The following is an 18613-nucleotide window of genomic DNA, read 5'->3' on the forward strand; positions in this document are numbered from 1 at the left end:
CACGTCGCTCAAAAATATCTACACATTATGCCCGTCTATAGTGAGCAGTTCTGCGCCGGTCGAATTCCGCTTTGTTCAATAGCATGAGTGAGAAAACTCATATATGATCTCTACTAAGTTTTTACTTACGATTTAGTTCTTTATATTTTTTTTTTAAATTCAATACCAAGTCAATGAATTTATCGTAGAATATTACTCATGGTATCAAGTTTCGAAATTTACTCCACTCCACAAGCTCCTTAGCCTCACTTTAGAGCTTTTTCACAATTTCCGGCCAGTGTTAGGCTTTCTGTGCTTAATGGAGAAATCATCCCCAGCATTGAATGATTGCAACAACAAATTTCGAATGCAGGTAAAATTGTTCAACACTACTTCAGTATAGCCCCAATTGAGAATGGTAATCAAATGTTACGTATATATGTATATATGTCTATCAATTTATTTATTTATTTTTTTTTTTTCAACTAAATTCACAGCATCTCGTAGGCAAATGAAGAAAACGTACAATTACCTGTACGTTTGCTCAGACGTGCACGATTTATATAATATTCGTAGAAAAGGAAGGAAAAACAAAAAACACTGACAATGAACTCAAAATTAAATGCGTGGAGAGATTGACGGTCACTTGCACGCAACTTGTTCAAAAGCAGAAACCTGAAGTGAATGCAAGTTGATACCAACCTGCCTGCCTGCGCGTACATACGCATTAGCGTACGGTGCAACTGATAGTAATCTGCGTTCATGGGCATGTGTATGCGCGTATGTGTGCTTGCGTAAACTCGAATAACACAATCCATAAACATATAACATTTGCATACATTGAAAGGATTATATAGGAAAATTGGTATAAAATTGAAATTGGGGGCCTATGCTAACATGTATGCTCATTACAGCGTGTTAATGAAAATTTTCATAGGTCGAAATTTAAATGAAAAGCAAAAAGCTACGAACAGGAGCATAAGATGTGCAACAAAACGCATCACTCTCTCGATATAAATTCTTTATGCGACAAAGTATGGAACGTAATCACAAACCAAAAATGAATGGTTTTCGATGGTGCCACGTAAGACTTGTTAGGTGGGTGGGTGCGCTCGAATTCAAACAAAGAAACTGACATTAGACAAGTTTAATTGCTTTGGTTGTTTAGCATACAAAACCAAAGCAAACCTTTAGACAAGCGTGCATGTGTGTGTGTGTGTGTGTGTGTGTGTGTGTGTGTGTATAGTCTAGTTTTAGAAATCAAATAAAAAAGGAAAAAAACTTCTATTACTCAGTGCTTACAGAAACAGGAAAATGAAAAAAAATTCTTTACGATTAATTTCAAGTATTGTGCAGACTAGTTTTCTAGTGGTTTATAGCAAATGTATTAAAGCTTTTAATTGATTACTCATGTATATACACTTACATACGTACATATATGTAGATGTATATGTTCAGATTTCTATGTTCGTATATATGTATATCAATTTGTTTTGCATTCTTTGGAATTAACCACCATTAACTCCCAGTTATGTTTCACAAAGCTTTTGACGTATATGTATCACGGCAGTACAGCGCAATGAAGGAAAACAGTACAGATATAACTAATAGACATGTATATGTATATATATTTATTTGAAGATATGAAGTAGAATGTGATACATATTATTAATATTAATTTATTTAATAATATACATTTACTGTACGTACGTTTACGCATTCCTGTCAATATCGGCATAGTTAACAAGGTTATTATTGCTATTTCATGCAGTTTTGTTTTTTGTTTTTTTTTTTCAATTTAAACACTTGTCTTGATTTCCTTGTTAGGAATTTGAAAACTGCAGGTCTATGTTAAAAAATGATATTTTTTCATATCTTAACTCAACTTAAAGAACTTTTACACTCTTGTTTAGTGTAATAAGGAAACGCATTAAAGCAGAAATTGTCAAGCGGTCAAAATATGATTTCAACTAGATCGTGGGAGTCACACATCGAATTTCAAAGTCAGTATTATATTAAAATTAATGTTTCTTGCAGATGGGTAACTTTAGTAACAGTAAGCCCATCAGACCTTACTAGCTTCAATGCCCATCCGACTAACAATTACTTCAATTCCTACAGAAGTCTGGTGCGCAGATTTCGCCCAACAAACCCTAGAAGTCCTATTGTGAGATCAGAATAGTGTTACGGGAAAGGTGGGAAAAAATGGCATATATGATAAGGACAGAAATATGTTGCAAAAAAGCGTATCTCTGCGACGCTTTGAGCTTAGGCACTAAGATCAACTTATTTACTCGGTCCACACCAGGGAAAAATAAACACTATTTCTTCCTTTTTTTAAGGCAACACCTCAACATATTCTTCTAAGAAATAAACTGGGGTTTAATAATGAAGCCCCGAAGATCATGTCTGCAAAAATTAACTCCTAAGTTGACATCTTTATCGGACAAGCGAGGAAAAATCATATGCAAATAAAGTGAAGTACTTATGGTATATGTAGTTATTGCCTGGTGAAATCGGACGATCACTTTAGAATATCACTTATAACGATTTGTCTCAAGGCACTAATGCGAAACATTTTCGATTAGTTTTTATGCGATAACGATATAATTTTCTCTTCGGAATTTGTAGAGAAACTAGTTTAGAATATACTCGATCCAAACTGAGTACATCTTGTCTTCCAAACGATCTTTTACCGATAGGGCGTAAAAACATCGCTGCGATCATATTACTTTTATAAATATATTCACATATATCATTTTTCTATATAAAAGCGAGGAATCGTTTTCAAATTAAAAGCTTCACTTACCTGAATTGTTATTCATTGTAATTGCTACTAATTAAATAGTTATTAAATAAAAATCAATTAAATAATTTTTCATAGTACGCCAACAACCCCATGAACTCTTATTAGTTAACTGCATTCGTCATAGCTTATGTGAAAAATTTACTATACCATTGCCTGCTATCTATACATATGGAATGAGAAAAATCAGACTTGGGATGAATCCAAAAATTTCATTAATATTTTATTTAAACGCTTAATAATTGATTGCAAAAGTATTATATTTTTCCATTTTTTATTTATGATAAAAACTCTTTTTACACCATTTAGTATTATGTGACCATAAAAAATTGCTATTAAGTTATGCCACAAAACCACCAAGCAACAGTTTATGTAAATTTATATATTATTATTATATATATACACATAGTATATACATATATTAACCAACAATATATTTCAAAGTGTATTAAAAATAGTAAGAAAAAAATTTTATAAAATTTTTAGCAAGTTGCTGCATATGCCCTGGAATTTGTTATTCCATGCAATATACTTATGCAAGATATTTATTTAGTAAACCAAGTGACCAATTGACTGACCAACGAAACTAACAACAGACATCAGTAACTGCTAGTAACTAAAGCAAAGAGCAAACAAGGAAAGAAAAAACTAAAGTCAAATTATTATAGAAAAAAAAGAAAAAAAAACAAAAAACAAAACAAAAATGAAATGAATTGAATCAAATTGGTATTGCATGTCAGCATACATAGGTACATTTGTATATATATATATATATATACTCTTGGTATTTACTAGCTGCCATGGAACCATTATTTAACCCCCAACTACCTATTACTGCTCTATCAACTATCCCTCTGCATAAATATGTATCATGTACAATGCATTGGTTCGTGGTAATGCCACGAAAATGCTTTTGTTTATATTTCTGATAGCTTTTTTTTTGTACGCAAGCAATACAACATACCTACCTAAGTACGTGTGTTTATATATAGTCCCACACACAATATACATATTTTTTAAATGAATTTGTTTTGTTCTCTTGTCCATAACGTTATTGTTTAAAAAGAAAAAAAAAAAACAAATAAATAAATAAATAAATAAACTGGTTTAACCCGTTATTAAGACCGTTGATATAACACCCACTCGCTTGCAGCATAATCGAAATACTACAGTCTTATACTACACCACCACAACATGCCCCACCCGTATATATATATATAGCACTTATATAGATGTGCTATATGTTATATAGTATGTATATAGTATGTATGTAGATGTGCTTCGTAGTTCACCTCTCACTAAAAGTTTTTTCTTTTTTATACAGAGAACGTTCGACATTGTGTTTCCTTATCATAGAAAAACAAGAATCTTACTTCATTGCATTTCTACATCCATTAAGGCTGTCTTCGCAACTATTCACAGGTACTCAATGGGTGTACGTATGACAAAAAATGAGGATTTTCATCCTTCACTTCCATTAAAGTACGGTACCTTTACTAAGAACGTAGATTACTCTAACAAGGCGACTGTGACTGATCACACATACAGTCCAAATGGCTGATATATCTCTAGTGATCCCGAGTCATCTAAGGCACGCTCTACCAAGCAATCTTTGCTTTTCGATTAGTTATCGGTCCCGACTTTTCCCACTACTATTACTACTACTACTAATACTTTTGTGTTGTTCAATACTAGTTGTTATGTCAATTCATCTCTTGTATTGTATAAACATCTCTGGTTGTTCTTCTTCGAGTGTTTAGAGATAATGGTCCTTTTTTCTCGACATTGCATGTAACGGATGCCATTGACTGTTCAAATGCATAAGAAGACTATTTCCTAAGAGAGATGAAAAAACTGGTCGGGTAATATCTATTATAAAATTTTAATTTATTCTGCCCTCACATTGCTGAAAATGTTGCTCGATTTTCAAAAGTTGATTAACAAATGTCCTGGACAAGGAGATACTGATTGTGTTTTGAAAACTACAAAGACTGTCTAAGCGGTTATGGCAAATAATTTACCAAAGGAATTTAAAACATTTTCTTAGGCTACGTTAAGAATCGCCAGAGAGTAAAGAGAGAGTGCTTGCATGTACACATATCCCCTCCCCCTCCCTAACTAACTCCTACTCACCTATTTTACCTACTGTCACTTATTTGCAAAGCGCGAAATCAAGCTTCATGATGGTCTTCATGACGTTGCACACATTCACAACCCGCAGAGTCATATATTGGTAACGAATTTTCAACAAATTGATCGACATAGGACTTACGTACGTACGTTACCACCAATTAAATTTTATTCAATAATTAGAAAAAACACAATGCGACAAAACAGTTATCTTAACATTTTATTGACTATTATGACTGTTACAAAAAAAAAAAAAGAATCGAAAAAGCTTTCTTTCACTTTTCATCTCATAAATTAGGTCAAATGAAAAAGAGAGCAATTTGCTCTCCTCCTCTGTTTTAAAACTCTCTTCTCGCCCTTATCCTTACTCTAACTCATGTAACAACAACAACACGTACTTTTTCGAAAGCCTACTTTCTACCCGTATAGTCCAAGCTGTAAGAGCCACTCCAAATGTCAAGGTGCTTAACAGCGGGATGAAAATGTTGGGGTTGGCTGTTTGGATTGTAAGGATTGTATTGCGGTTGTGGTGGTGCTGGTTGATGGTAATGTTGCTGCTGATAATATGGACGAGGTTGAGGCTGGGGTTGAGGTGGCGATGGAGGATTATAATACTGTGGCGCTGCCGGCTGTCTATAAGCGGGTGCGGGTGCGTGTTGTGGCGGATTGTAAGCCGGTTGTGGTCTCGGCTGTTGATAATTATTTTGATAATTATTATTATTATTGAGACTAAATTTACTGGCAGCTATAGGACGGTTATATTTTTGATTTTTAAAATAAACCGCAGGATCCTCTCTGTATTGTCCATCATCCTCTTCGTTAGGATTCAGAGGATAAGGATTGCTCGACTGCAATGTGGGTGGCGGTACGTTTATATCGCTGCCTATTAGTAATTGAATAAAAATACGAAATGCAAATAAAGTAGTAAAAGTAGATATCTGCGGTACTTGAGATCGTAGCTACATACCCGCCGGCTCGAAACCTCGTCTGCTGGCTCCATATTCAATTTCTCTTACACTGCCCTGATCATCGACATAACCGTATTTACCAAATACCTCCCCATTGGGATATTTCGTTTCGATTTTAAAACTCTTATCGGCCGCTTCGTATCCGTACGTATACGAACCGTCTGAATTTTGCCTATCGATTTGTTTAAGAATCGGTACAGGTGTCGTGTAGTCGTGATGTTGGGCATGTGCACCGTGCAGCATTAGCGTTAGACATGATATCACAAACTACAAAAAGTCACAATGAATATATATATACGTACTAAATGCACATATGTACGTGCTTTTCCACTTGAACAGTGAAATCTGCGAGAATTACAATCACTTAAATTATGCGGTTGACCATGAAAGAAACGACATGCTAAAGAAATGTTTTCATATATCATAATACAGAGAATATAGAAACATGTCACCAACAGAGGAAACTATTTTTCTATGATTCCGTTCTTTTATCTACCTTCTAACGAGAGTAACTATCAAATGTTATGAAATAATCGGTAGGAAAATTGTGTCAATATTCATTATTCGAAGAAGACGAACTCTATACTGAAGAAAATGCCCAGGTCGAGATAGCAATATAGTAGAAGATCAATTGATTTATAGCTGTTGCTTTAGAAATAATTGTGCAAAGTGTGTGACACTTGAATCGAAAACAAAAAATCTTGTGAAAAGTTAAGTCCAACTCATCACAGGTTATTCATTAAAAGGTGCACATCTTGAGGAGAAAATATCCTCCTTAGGTTTTCATTAATCTACAGCGGATAGAGATCTTAAATTTCGGTCCAAGTTTGTCATTGTCGTCTAAAAGTTCACGACGAACTCCAACGTAACATATGCTTAATAAAAACAAATCGTTAAGAGGGTAGGAGTCCAAAATACACTGCAAGGTCGCCTTTCTCTTAAATGTTTTAATTAATTTCCAAAAATAACTAAACTTTACCTTTAAAGACTACCAAATGGTTGCCCAACTTCGGAGTAGAGTATATTTATAATATTTTTTTTTTACGGTTAAGTAATTACAACAACGTATGAGTGTCCTTGGTTAGCAAAAGAATGTTTACATTATGAATAAAACCAATTAGTTTATCTACTTATCTCAATTAATTAAATGAAACGAATTTACCATAGTTTAGAAAAAGCTCCTTAAAGTATTACATCCAAATAAATGAAAACATAAACAAATCTGTACACGAACATATACATAACCACAAAGCTGATTATAAAAATAAAATAAATAAAAGAAATTTTTATATCACGTTATCGGGCAAAGTGGCACAACATCTCATAGTGTTTTTCGTAAAATAAATTTTGAATCTTTTTTAAGAGAATATTTTGTGTGGCTTTGCAAGAGCCGTTGACCTCTTGAAAACCATAAGCCGCAAGCGACAAAATTTGATGTCTTTGGGGAAAATTATGCGTCCTCTTTGCTTACGGCTTTATAAGTAAATGTGAGCGCCAGACATATGGACAGACATACCATCAGAGAGGCAGATCGAGAGACAGGCAGGGAAGCAGATGGCAGATAGGTAGACAGTCAGAGGGGCGGAAAGGATTAAGTCATCTCAGAACCTTATGCTAATCAAACATAGGCATCTGTTATAGAGCCTATATGATAAGCATCTCCGAAATATTCCCGCCATTTTCGGTTGAAATGATCATTTATGTGTGCGTTGCATTATTATAGCTTTTCGTGTTTACTTCTCAAGATTGCCTCTGCTTGCGTTTGCAAAAATGATTGAAACAATGTCATTATCATGCGAACGACAATCAAAAATTTTATAAAATTCCATCAAGTTCTACAAATTATCACGTACAGGTGAATATCCATCTGTATATAATTAGTCAGGTTATAGCTTTATTAACCGGTTTAATCATTAATATCTGTCACAAAACATCATGACACACCTTTTTCTACATACCTATAGTAAGTCGAAGCTTACCATTCTTTTATAACGTTTGCATAAATTACATTCGCAGAAATATGTGCGAAATATTTCTCGCAAGCATTCATTTAAATACTGATTTGCGAACTTTAAGACCGTGCGGATATATTAGTTTTAATATTTCATTTATAACATTCAGAGAGAAGCAAAGAGAAGAGAAGAATGCAAACCTCCGTAATCGTGAGAATAAAATTTCGAATCGAATGCGTGAACCCTCCTCCACAAACACACCTAAACAACGAAATTATCAAAATAATTCTATTAATTACTTAACCTATAGCAATTGTTGATCTAAAATGTGAAAAAAGTGCTTAATAAATGTTTAGAGATGTTTGCAATTACTCCATGTCAACCGATGTCCCTAATTAAGGGAATGATTTGCAACTTTTTTTTTTGCATATGTCTCAAGTAAGAAATAAATGCCTGCAAAGGCTGTTACATTGAATTACTAATGCTTGGACCCATTTCGTTAGCTAAAGTGAAATGTAATGCAAACAACTTTTTTTGAGTGGAAAAATGATATTCAGTTTTTTTAAGCTCTGTCATAATTATCACTCTGTTAAATCTACAAGAAGTCGAAGCAAGAGAAGATATGTTACATGCATATGCAGCAACACCATATCGTAGGAGCCCAGCGTCTAATGGAAATATAAGAACCGCTAGAAACCTTTTTGCGGATATTGATATCAAGCTTGCATTAGTTTGTTACAGAAAGTAGTTTGCCCTGTGGATCTTGGCTGTAAATATGTGCCCGGAAAATCAGTCCATTGCTATGTTGAACGCGCGGAATATCTTTCGAAGGCAAGAGACAGATTTTCCACCTTCGTGCTGGATTCAAAAAGTCTCACTGTTAAGCAACTTATCTGCTTCGGAATTTATTTAATTATTTCGAAAACTACTTCGGCTGTTTCCAGGAAGCTTTGTAAGAACTTTTTTTATTCCAAACCTTCTATGACAACAAGCGTTAAGCAAATATGAAATAATTTCCTCTTTTCATGCTTCCTTGGACTTACAAGTACAGAAAGTATAACTTAATCAAAAGACATCAAATTATTAAAGACTTTCCTTAGCTTGAGCCTGAGTTTTATGCTTTCCTCTCGCTTTGTAGTTTAGTTACTTCAGATAATGGTTAAACAAACATCTTGGAGTTTAATGCTCCGCTGGGAGTAATTTGGACAGCTAAACCTTATCTCTAGATTTTCTGAAGTTGATCGAGCTCGAAAACATTTCGTTTGAGGGGAACTAAATTCTCTGTGCATATGTATTCGTTCATTCCGCCCCTTTACCAACTAACTTCAACTTGGCTTAAAGTAAAGTAAGTAGCAGAGAAAAACTGGAAACATTCGAAAACTAAATCAGGTATTGGCCACAAAATTATTATGAGATAAAAGTAAATAAAGGAAAAAACTGGTTACAGTTATAATTAATTCTAAGCTGCATAAAGATTACAAAACATTGCATTTGCAATTGTGTGTAAAGCAAATCAAACAGCGGAAATTAAATAAAGAGAACAACCTGAACTTTTCCTATTCATTTGTGTAACTGGTTCTACGCGTATTTTTTAAAGCGAATTCCGCAAACTATTAGAATGAAATAGCCATAGACATGATGAGTAGACCATGTACTTATCAGAAGGACATAATGTACATTCTATAGCAATCCTCGATGCCTATTTTTCAACGTTCTACGTAGCTATGCTATACTCTACCAGTACCTATGTTACATTATAGGTTTTCAAGTAAAGCTGTTAGATGATAAGAGATTTATAGACTTGTGTGACAGCTTGTACAATGATCCGCTGCATAATCAACACAAATTCCAACTATGGAAAGGAAAACATGTCGAAAAGATTGATAGATAGACGGGCAAGCCCACGGAAAGTGCAAGGACCTGATGGAAAAAGGATCCTCTGGAAGCAAAACTATAAACATTTTGATCAAACACTTCAGACATTTTCTTATATAGAAAAGGCGAATATGTTTCGTTCACATTGTTGAGACAACTCGATCGGATCGCATACATACGCGTAAGTATTTAAAGTAAAATATTTGATTAATATTTTTTATTTTTTTTTCGTTTCCCTCTAATTAATCTCATTCACTTCAAGCATTTGCCCATTCTTACCAATTTATACATTATTAGTGTTCTATATATGTGTGTCGCAATAATTCAAATAAATTTGTTTACGTTATGACTCCCTTAGCTGAGGGTCGCACTTTCACTATTAAACAAAATCAAAATGTCGTTACAATTTCAAAATGTTTATATGTAGAACGTTGTTAAACCAATCTGTTGCTTTAATCTTTTTGTTTTTGTTGTCTTTTTTCTTTTTTTTTTTTTTTTTGTTTGTTACTTATTTTGCGAAAAAGTCTTGAAAGAAAGACAGCGAAACAAATGTATAAAATTTCTATATAAATGTGGAAAAGTTAATAACACTTGCACAAGACTCTGTGAAACAACGAACTCAAAAGAAAATCAATGAGTTGAATGCTTTTATACCACGAACACCATTAACAGCAATAACAGAAACTGCGATTGCAGCGAACACTAACAACAAATAGTAAAGCCACCAACAGCTTAAAGCAATATCTAGAGCAAATGAAGTTGATTTGAACTTTTTCAATGGAATATAAGAAGAAAAATAAGGTAAAAAAACAAAAACAAATATAAAACAACAAGAACAGCAAACAAATAAATCGAGAAAAATTCACACAAAACTTGTGAACTCCAAAATAATTGCGTTATTGATAGTAAGGATAATCATCTTATGTTCGTTGTAAGAGTACCTTACCTGGAGCAATAATTCGTATATAAGTTTGCATAGCCCATTCAATCTTCATACTCGATGCACATGCAGGCAATTGTTTCTTGTTTCTTGCATACGAACTGGTTCCTTTTTTTTTTTTTGTTTTAAAATTTTATTTCAAAGAATTCTAAAATAGTTTTCTAAAATTCCATAGTTGTAAGCATTCAGTTCGGTGCGAGCGAATCGATCTTTGAGCGATTTCTTTTAAAAGCTTTATTTGAGCACTTTTCTAGAATGTTTATGATCTTTTCATTAACTGACCATATGCTTTTGTTTAATTTGTGTTTTTCTTTTTTTCTTTTAATCATAAAGCTTTCAGACTTGTTACTATTTGATGCATAAATGAATATTTAATTACTTGTAATGTTTTGTAACTAACAATAACTTGCAATTTTTTCTTCTCTCTACCCTATAATCGATGATGGAATCATATTAATTTAGTTATTCACTTGATACAACATTACGAAAATCGGACACCTTTGGTTAAATGCTTCTTGTTGATCGCCTCAACATTTACAGATAGAATATAGAAAAGAGCCAGCTAGGCAACCGTTGCTTTGTGGCTGTATATTTTACCACTCACCTTCGTGATCGCAAACAACTATTTAGAACTAGTTTCAGCGGAGAAAGTTGTCCGTACGGAAATCAAAAATTTCGTTTTCAGTAGCATATTCTATATACTTGTGCCTTATACTCAAGGGTCCAAAGGTCTGCTTTGCGATTTATAAAGAAAAAAGAATGATATGAACACTTCTTTAGAATCACGTGATAAATGAAGCCATGGTAAGTAACTAAAATCGGAGAAAGAATCCGCAAAGCAGCTACAACTTCGCATATTAATAACAATAATAAGTGGGTCATCAGGAAGTTTTCATGCATACGCAGGACTAACTAGCAGCAGTCGGCAGTTGTTTACTTGCATTTGAAGGGTATACAAACTTCGTTTCGGATGCTCCTTTTTCGTTCCTTCGTACATATTATTCATACTTATTATCGCCTCATATTTTCTTTAGATATAGACATACACAAACACATACATTTATTTACGCATTCCACTTCCATTATTAATTTGAAACTCACTTACAAAATTGCATTTACTTATGAATTCGAAAGTCATTTAAATGACACAGGAATTACTTAAGATCGTAACGGATGCATATCTGCAATACATAAACGACCTTGCACTCACCTACGTACCGACATGTTATATCAAAACTATTTTAACATATGACAAATAGTCTTCTTTTCAATGCAAATTTTCTTCCTCATGTAGAAGCTTTGCATACAACGCATGCATGTGTGCTTTTGTAATCATAAGTTGGAAAAGAAATCTGTAAAATTTCTGGCTTGAAGAGAAGCCGGCACTTCCGTTTAACTTACACAGGCACATTACCACGACGACCATTGAAAGCCTTAATGTGCAATGCATTCTGCTGCAATAATTCATTTCGAAGACATGATTTATGCCTGCATAACATGTACATGTCTGTAGAAATGGCTAAAATAGTTTCGATATCAATTTGGTTCGATTGTTGATTGACTAAGAGAACATCTTACAATTAGAATTTATCATTAGGGTACACGAACAGAAATTAGTTAAAGTTATTTATTGTAGTAATGACGCGTCAACAAGCATGCTTCATAAGGGTAACAAATAAGTGTAAAATAAAAATTATGAACAAGAGGTAGATGAAATCGATTCATTATTAATAATTGTTCTTTGGATCTATTACTCCTTTTTGGCATGTTTCCGGGAATCAACTTTTTCCAATATTCGATCCATACCTGCCACTAATTGTTCCAACACATCTTCAAGCAAACCAACCCGATGTTTTAATCTATAAAAAGAAGAGCAAAAACAAAAAACAAATGAAAAAGAAAATCTTTGGCGAACAAAACTCCTGAGTCTTTCTGTGAATGCGGACTATACTAGCGGGACTACTAAAGCCTAGATTTGAAGACGGTTCTAGTATGAAAATGATATGAAAATCAAACTTCAATTTATTGATAATATTCAATTTAAATTTTTCTTCTCTTAACGTTGTTTGAACTGCTTTCCTATTATGAGTCCATGTTAGATCACGCTGTCTTCAACCGTTACAACTTTTGACCTAAACTTTTTTTAGGTTTTAGGACAATATACAAGAAGAGCCTGGTCGAAGTGTAGGTCTGCTACCTAGACGGATATGCAATCAGGCAGACAGATGAAAGGACGTATGGAAGACTGATGAAAGAAATTCAAGAACAACTGTAAAGATCGACATAATATTAAACGGATGATGTGCCTTTTTCTTATTTCTCTTTGGGTGATTGGGGGACTCTCTTGCATATCCCATTAAAAAAGGAGTAGATACCTGCCTAAACAGAAATGCTCGATAATTTAAGACAGATTGTTTTTCAATAGATCTACGAGTTGTCTACGTGTCACTCTCACTTTTTTGCCAATACCTGACATCAGATATATGTTATACGCGAATTAATGTTTTGTACGTCGTGTTAGTGTTTTGACTGACGTCCAAATTAAGAAATTTTATAAATTAAATTTTCCAAAGGTGTTAGGTCTCAGAAATAAGTTTTATGCTGGAGAGCACGTAAGCATGCAAATAATAATTTACAATGTGTCTTGTGAATATCGATTTAAAATTTAGTCATGTTAAGGATAAGTAAGCAAAAGAAAGCATGAAAATGCACAAAGAGAAACAATTTGCGTAAATTGTGCTGAACGCAACACAATTTCACTAAGTAATGCAACAATTGTAGCGTTAGCACACGCAATATAATGCAATGATGCGTTTAACGAAACTGAAAATTACAATAAGCGCGAAAGTGATGATCCAACCTACAGATACCCACTGCTTAAGAGATATGTGCTGCGAACTTTTCAACTTTCATTTAAAAACCGAAAGAAATAAAATATTTATTCTTACAACACTAGTGGACTCTTTCACCCGAAGAGCTAATGCCCTAATTTCCTCTAAGCTTACAATAACATTGACCCGCAGATTTTCGCAAAACGGGAAAAAACTTATATGTTTCTGACGCCCTTTACTCGTTTGTATTGTTTTCTAATACACAAAAAGCACCGTTAACTATGTGGCCGAAATGTCCGCTGGTATAGTTAACGTAATTAATCGAAGAGTAACATACGTTTAATATAAGTTAATAGAAATGCGCACTACATTAGAACGGGCTTTATGACAGAAAATTTTAAAAACTCCACTCATCATAACCATGCGGACTACGGAGAAACGGGGTGACCGCTATTCACTCTATGGTAGTACTTATATAAATTCTAGAGTCTGCAATCTCGTAAAAGCCGCTTTATATAATGCATATTCTAGGATTTGAATGAAAATTTAAAGAAATATTGAACCAAAGAGAATTGTGTAGCAAAATTAATAGCGCAAGCAACAGGTTGCAAAAGTAGAAATTTTATACTGCTTGCTCGTGCTTCTTGGTAGCCTCCTTTTTGAAAGAAACTAAAGAAATGTTTGGGAAGGAAGCAAGCATACCACGTTACTAAAGCATAATAAGTCCTATGACGCACGCGATAATACTCAAGCACAGGTAAATTGCTGCTATGCCAATTGATATCACAAATCAGCATCAGAGTCATACGTTGAAGGAGAGCCCAAGAGAGAACACTAATGTGAATTTTAATGTAAAAAAGATTTCGAGTAGACATCTAGTTACCAAGGTTCCGCTTATTGAACCTTAATACAATGAAAAATTATATCCGAGTTACGACTATTGACATTCGTATGTTGCTTGCTTTAGGTGTCATCAACAAATAAGAAAAATATAAACAGACAGATGGGCGCACTAAACTGTATCCGCGAATACTTGTCAAATAGCGGAATTTCAACAGATATGATATTATAGACACCCCAGCGTTTTAATACCTTTACCTGTTGTAGGTGTTATTCTGTAGGTGTTATACTGAACCTTCAAGCCTGTGCTATGTTTTTAAAAACTTTCCTGAAAGACTTAGCTTATATACTTAATGTAGAATACCGTCTTATTTCATCTGCATTGGCAGCAACGCTGCTCGTGTCTTCATATCGGCCATTTTGATCGATTAGTTCGGGCGACAATTCTTCAAAATATCTGCGCAACGACATCAAATATAAAAACTCAAGACATTTCAAAATTTGATCATATTCAAGTCTTTACTCCCGCAAAATTCCTGTTAGCTCCAGACGGGCTTGCGTTCTTGGCGTAATACTGGTATGCGTATATGCTGTCGCTTCAGATGAACTAAAATCCACTGATGATTTTTCCAAATCAATTGCAGTCTTCCCCTCACCATCAGCATCCACGACTTCTTTCCTTCTTCGTTGGAAACATTTTTTTAAGGTACTGCGAAAATTACCCCAAAGGTGTATAACATAGTCACCGAGATTCGTATGCCCTTCGGTAATTTCCAATTTAACTGCTGCGTAAGTATCATTCACAATAGCCAGAAACATATTCTACATCAACGAGAAGAAAATTGCAAAAAGGGGGAAAGGAGAGTTAGGAAACTATAAAGGCAAAAAATCGCTTACCAATAATATGAAAAATACCAGAAGAACATAGGTAATGAAATAAATAGGTCCTAAAAAGTAATTGGCTTCTTCTATTAGCTGATATTCAAAGTCGCCGAGAAACATGCGCATAAGTGTAATTACGGATGTGCCGAAATCTCGGAAATCTGGATGCGATGCACCAAACAACAACAGACCCAGCTGAGCGTATGCCAAGAACACTATGAAAAACATTACAGCAAAGCCAAACAAATCTTTGGAACACTTTGAAAGCGACAAACAAAAGTTATTCTCCTCTCGTTAGCTGCACTGTACTTTCATCTTCGCTTACCCGACCCAGTGTTGTGCTAAACTGTAACATAGTTTTATTGAAACCGATAAATTTGAAAATTTTAATCCATATCAGAAACACAGAAATTCCCATTGCGTCGATGTAAATAGTATTCCAGTAGCACAAATTATCAATGCTATGAAATCTGGTATCATCTTTTTGCGCGGCGTCTATCGAACGATTCAAGAGCATGGGTTGTACCAGATTATAGAAGAACGAGAAATAAGCCAACTTTAAAGAAAGCAAGCCATAAACGATAAAAGACAATCTACCAAATATTTATTACGTAACAAATATTCACCAACAGTACTAACACATCGAAAACATTCCACAGTGATTTGCAATAGGCAGACGGGCCAATTGCTCTAATCTCTGTTATCTCTTCGAAGGTGTAGAAGCCGGCCATAAGATAATAAATAATCGCTGCTATATACAGGAAGGCGTCTTTTTCCATCCACAAAGAAAATTTCAAAGGTTGCAATTGATGTGAGGGCACTATTCCCCCGACAGGAGGTAACTCTGCCAAAATTCTTAAACAAGGGCAAAGTGAGAATGATTCTTTATATTTCAACCAAATCGATTTTAGCAAGAATTTTGCTTTGCTTTTTTCACGAATAATTTTCCTTAGAAGCTTACTTGACATTGTCGAGCATATAGGCATTTGAGTTCAATAAGACAAATTCCAAGATCACAATACGAGTGCCTCGATCTATCCATTTGATATCCTTTAAATTATCAAATATTTTCTGATTCGCTTCGCGTTCGTATGTTAACATTTGCACATAGCCGCCGCCGTAATAATAAGCTATTTGTCCTTTCAATGTGATTGCATCCAATTGTCGTTTACTATAATATTGTGTACTGCAGTTAAAAAAACACAACGATTACCTCGAATACCTTTTCAAATGCTTTACAATCCACTCCTACCCCTTATAATTCGCTTTTTTGTATTCAATGCCGGACGAATAACCAGCATAACAGGAATTGAAATATCGTCGGAATGCATCGTTTATTTCGCACGAATGCGATTTCACTCTCATTTGACGTAGACGCGGCGGCCCCAACAACATGTTATCTTTCAATAGTAACCTTTTCGTGCTATTAACGTCATTCTCATCGCCGTGCAGACCATCCAAGAAATTCTTCTCCAGAAAACTCCACCAATCTGAGGTGGTAACTAAATTCCAGAATTCCACTTCTTTACCGTACTTGGTCTCAGTTTCGCGTTTTAAAAATAACTTCTCAACGGTTTGATTAAAGTAAAACATGTAAAAATGTTGCACTGAGTTGGCAACTGAAAGACAAACGCTTTCTATAAAATTATCTCAAGAAATTTTTCCGATCGCCTCGCCTTGCTTACCTATTGTAGCCGCCATTAAGAAAATCATATAAACGCCGAATTCTAACAGGGCCCGACGCACCGTCGCATCGCTATCATATTTTATCGAATTCTGCTTTTGCGCAACTTTTCGAAGACTTTTACAAAAATTCTTTAACGCCAACATTCTATTTATTTTATTTAACTTCGATTCGAAAATATTTTTGAAGTCTATAAAATTTAATAATACTTATGACATTTGTAAGTAGGGACAAACGATCTGGTTAACTTGAATTCTCCTTTTAATCGAACACAAGCGCTTTCCACGTCTTTGTTTCTTGCGATAAATTAACTCAAACTCTCCTTATTCCGAATAAGGTTATTATTGATAGGCGGCTTGGTTCGAAAGTTTCCACACTTTCTTTCTAATCAACAGCAAACTTTGCAAAGATTTTTATCGAGTTCAGCGAGAGATATGTCACTTAAGAAAAAATTATCATGTTCCTCATCGAGTGAAACAGAGGGGATTATAGGAGCGGAAGGGAATGGAACAACGGGAGGAAGTGATATCTCTGAAAATTCTCACAGCGCGTCAAAGATCTGAGATAAACATGTCACAATAGACCTATTTTCAAAAACGTTTTCAGCCTTTACGTTTTTCCACTCTGAGAGCATAAGTATATTCCTTTGTAATATCGGCCCAAAAATTTGACATTTATTCTAGAAGGAGGTCTTTTGCGTTTATTTACAGCGAGTCTAAGTTTGGCGGTAACTCGGTTGAATGCGGTGCTCCACCAAGAATTAGGAGGGTGGGATTTTTTAGACTTTCGATTCAGAGAATCAGTGAAAGATGGTACTTGGGATGTTACGTATAGTCTTGTTAAGTAAAGGAGATTTGATAAACTTTGGAGCATGGGTATGCGAGTGGCAGCGGGTAGTAGGATACAAATAAAGACCTGTTTCAACTAGACAGTGCTCAGAGAACTTAGATCGAACACAGTACAGATCGAAAGATCTATGCAAGTAGATTTACCATTTAGCAAGAGGATTTGGAGACGAGATCAAATCTAACTATGTTATAATTCTTAACAGGAAAGAAAAGGAATATTGTCTGTAGTGGGTGTCAAGTCTCGGGATACAATTAAAAAAAACATATAACAAATAAAAGAAAAAATCGCATGTCACAAATGGCATAAATGACATCATTACTCGTACATATCTCCTGACAGTATAAGTATTCTATTTTTACAAGTCAAATAATTATTAAAAAAAAAAAAAAACAAAATAAAAAACGATTTAAAATGAATGTGTGTTATTTACCTTATTTTTAAAATTCTAGCAAACCAATGAACCCAGTATTATATCTAAGCGAAACTCAATTTCAATACATCGAACAAGTAAGAAAATTATATCAGTTGCAACCGAACCCTTTGCACCTTTCACTATTGCCATATAAGAGACCGAAAAAAACGAAACATAAAAATAATATATGTGACATTGGATGGTCATGGCTGATTTGTCCTATTTTTGAAGAATAATTTTGTGGAAATTATATTGCGAGTCTGCTCCAGCTTATGGGAATCGGGCAAAAGATATAGAAAGCATACGTGTTCTCGGTTTGAATGGTTTAGAGATGGTGCGTGCTTTGTAGGCCTTTTCTCTAGTTATGAATATGAGTTATGAGCGAAAAACCTATTTTTTATTCATTTTGTAACTCAGACGTGTTCTCAGAGTACGTAACCGATTTGACCGATTTTCAATATCAAT

At 34.4% G+C, this 18613-nt stretch overlaps 2 protein-coding genes across 2 annotated transcripts; both read right to left on the minus strand.

The window, feature by feature from the left end:
• Window positions 1-5113: 5113 nt before the first annotated feature.
• LOC119634346 (circumsporozoite protein) lies at window positions 5114-10406 on the minus strand. Its single transcript, XM_038028431.1, has 3 exons — window positions 9990-10406; window positions 5883-6150; window positions 5114-5798 (listed from the first exon to the last, which is right to left on the minus strand). Exons 1-3 carry the CDS (start codon window positions 9999-10001, stop codon window positions 5326-5328), a joined length of 753 nt encoding a protein of 250 aa, XP_037884359.1. The 5' UTR covers window positions 10002-10406; the 3' UTR covers window positions 5114-5325.
• A 1994-nt stretch (window positions 10407-12400) lies between these two features.
• On the minus strand, window positions 12401-17561 carry LOC119634564 (polycystin-2). Its single transcript, XM_038028798.1, has 10 exons — window positions 17501-17561; window positions 16889-16993; window positions 16456-16822; window positions 16165-16389; window positions 15830-16058; window positions 15529-15759; window positions 15219-15461; window positions 14845-15143; window positions 14686-14778; window positions 12401-12509 (listed from the first exon to the last, which is right to left on the minus strand). The coding sequence occupies exons 1-10, from the start codon at window positions 17559-17561 to the stop codon at window positions 12401-12403; spliced, it is 1962 nt and encodes a 653-aa protein (XP_037884726.1).
• Window positions 17562-18613: the final 1052 nt, after the last annotated feature.

The sequence above is a fragment of the Glossina fuscipes genome, unplaced genomic scaffold, assembly GCF_014805625.2.
Source record: "Glossina fuscipes isolate IAEA_lab_2018 unplaced genomic scaffold, Yale_Gfus_2 3, whole genome shotgun sequence".
Lineage (NCBI taxonomy): Eukaryota > Metazoa > Arthropoda > Insecta > Diptera > Glossinidae > Glossina > Glossina fuscipes.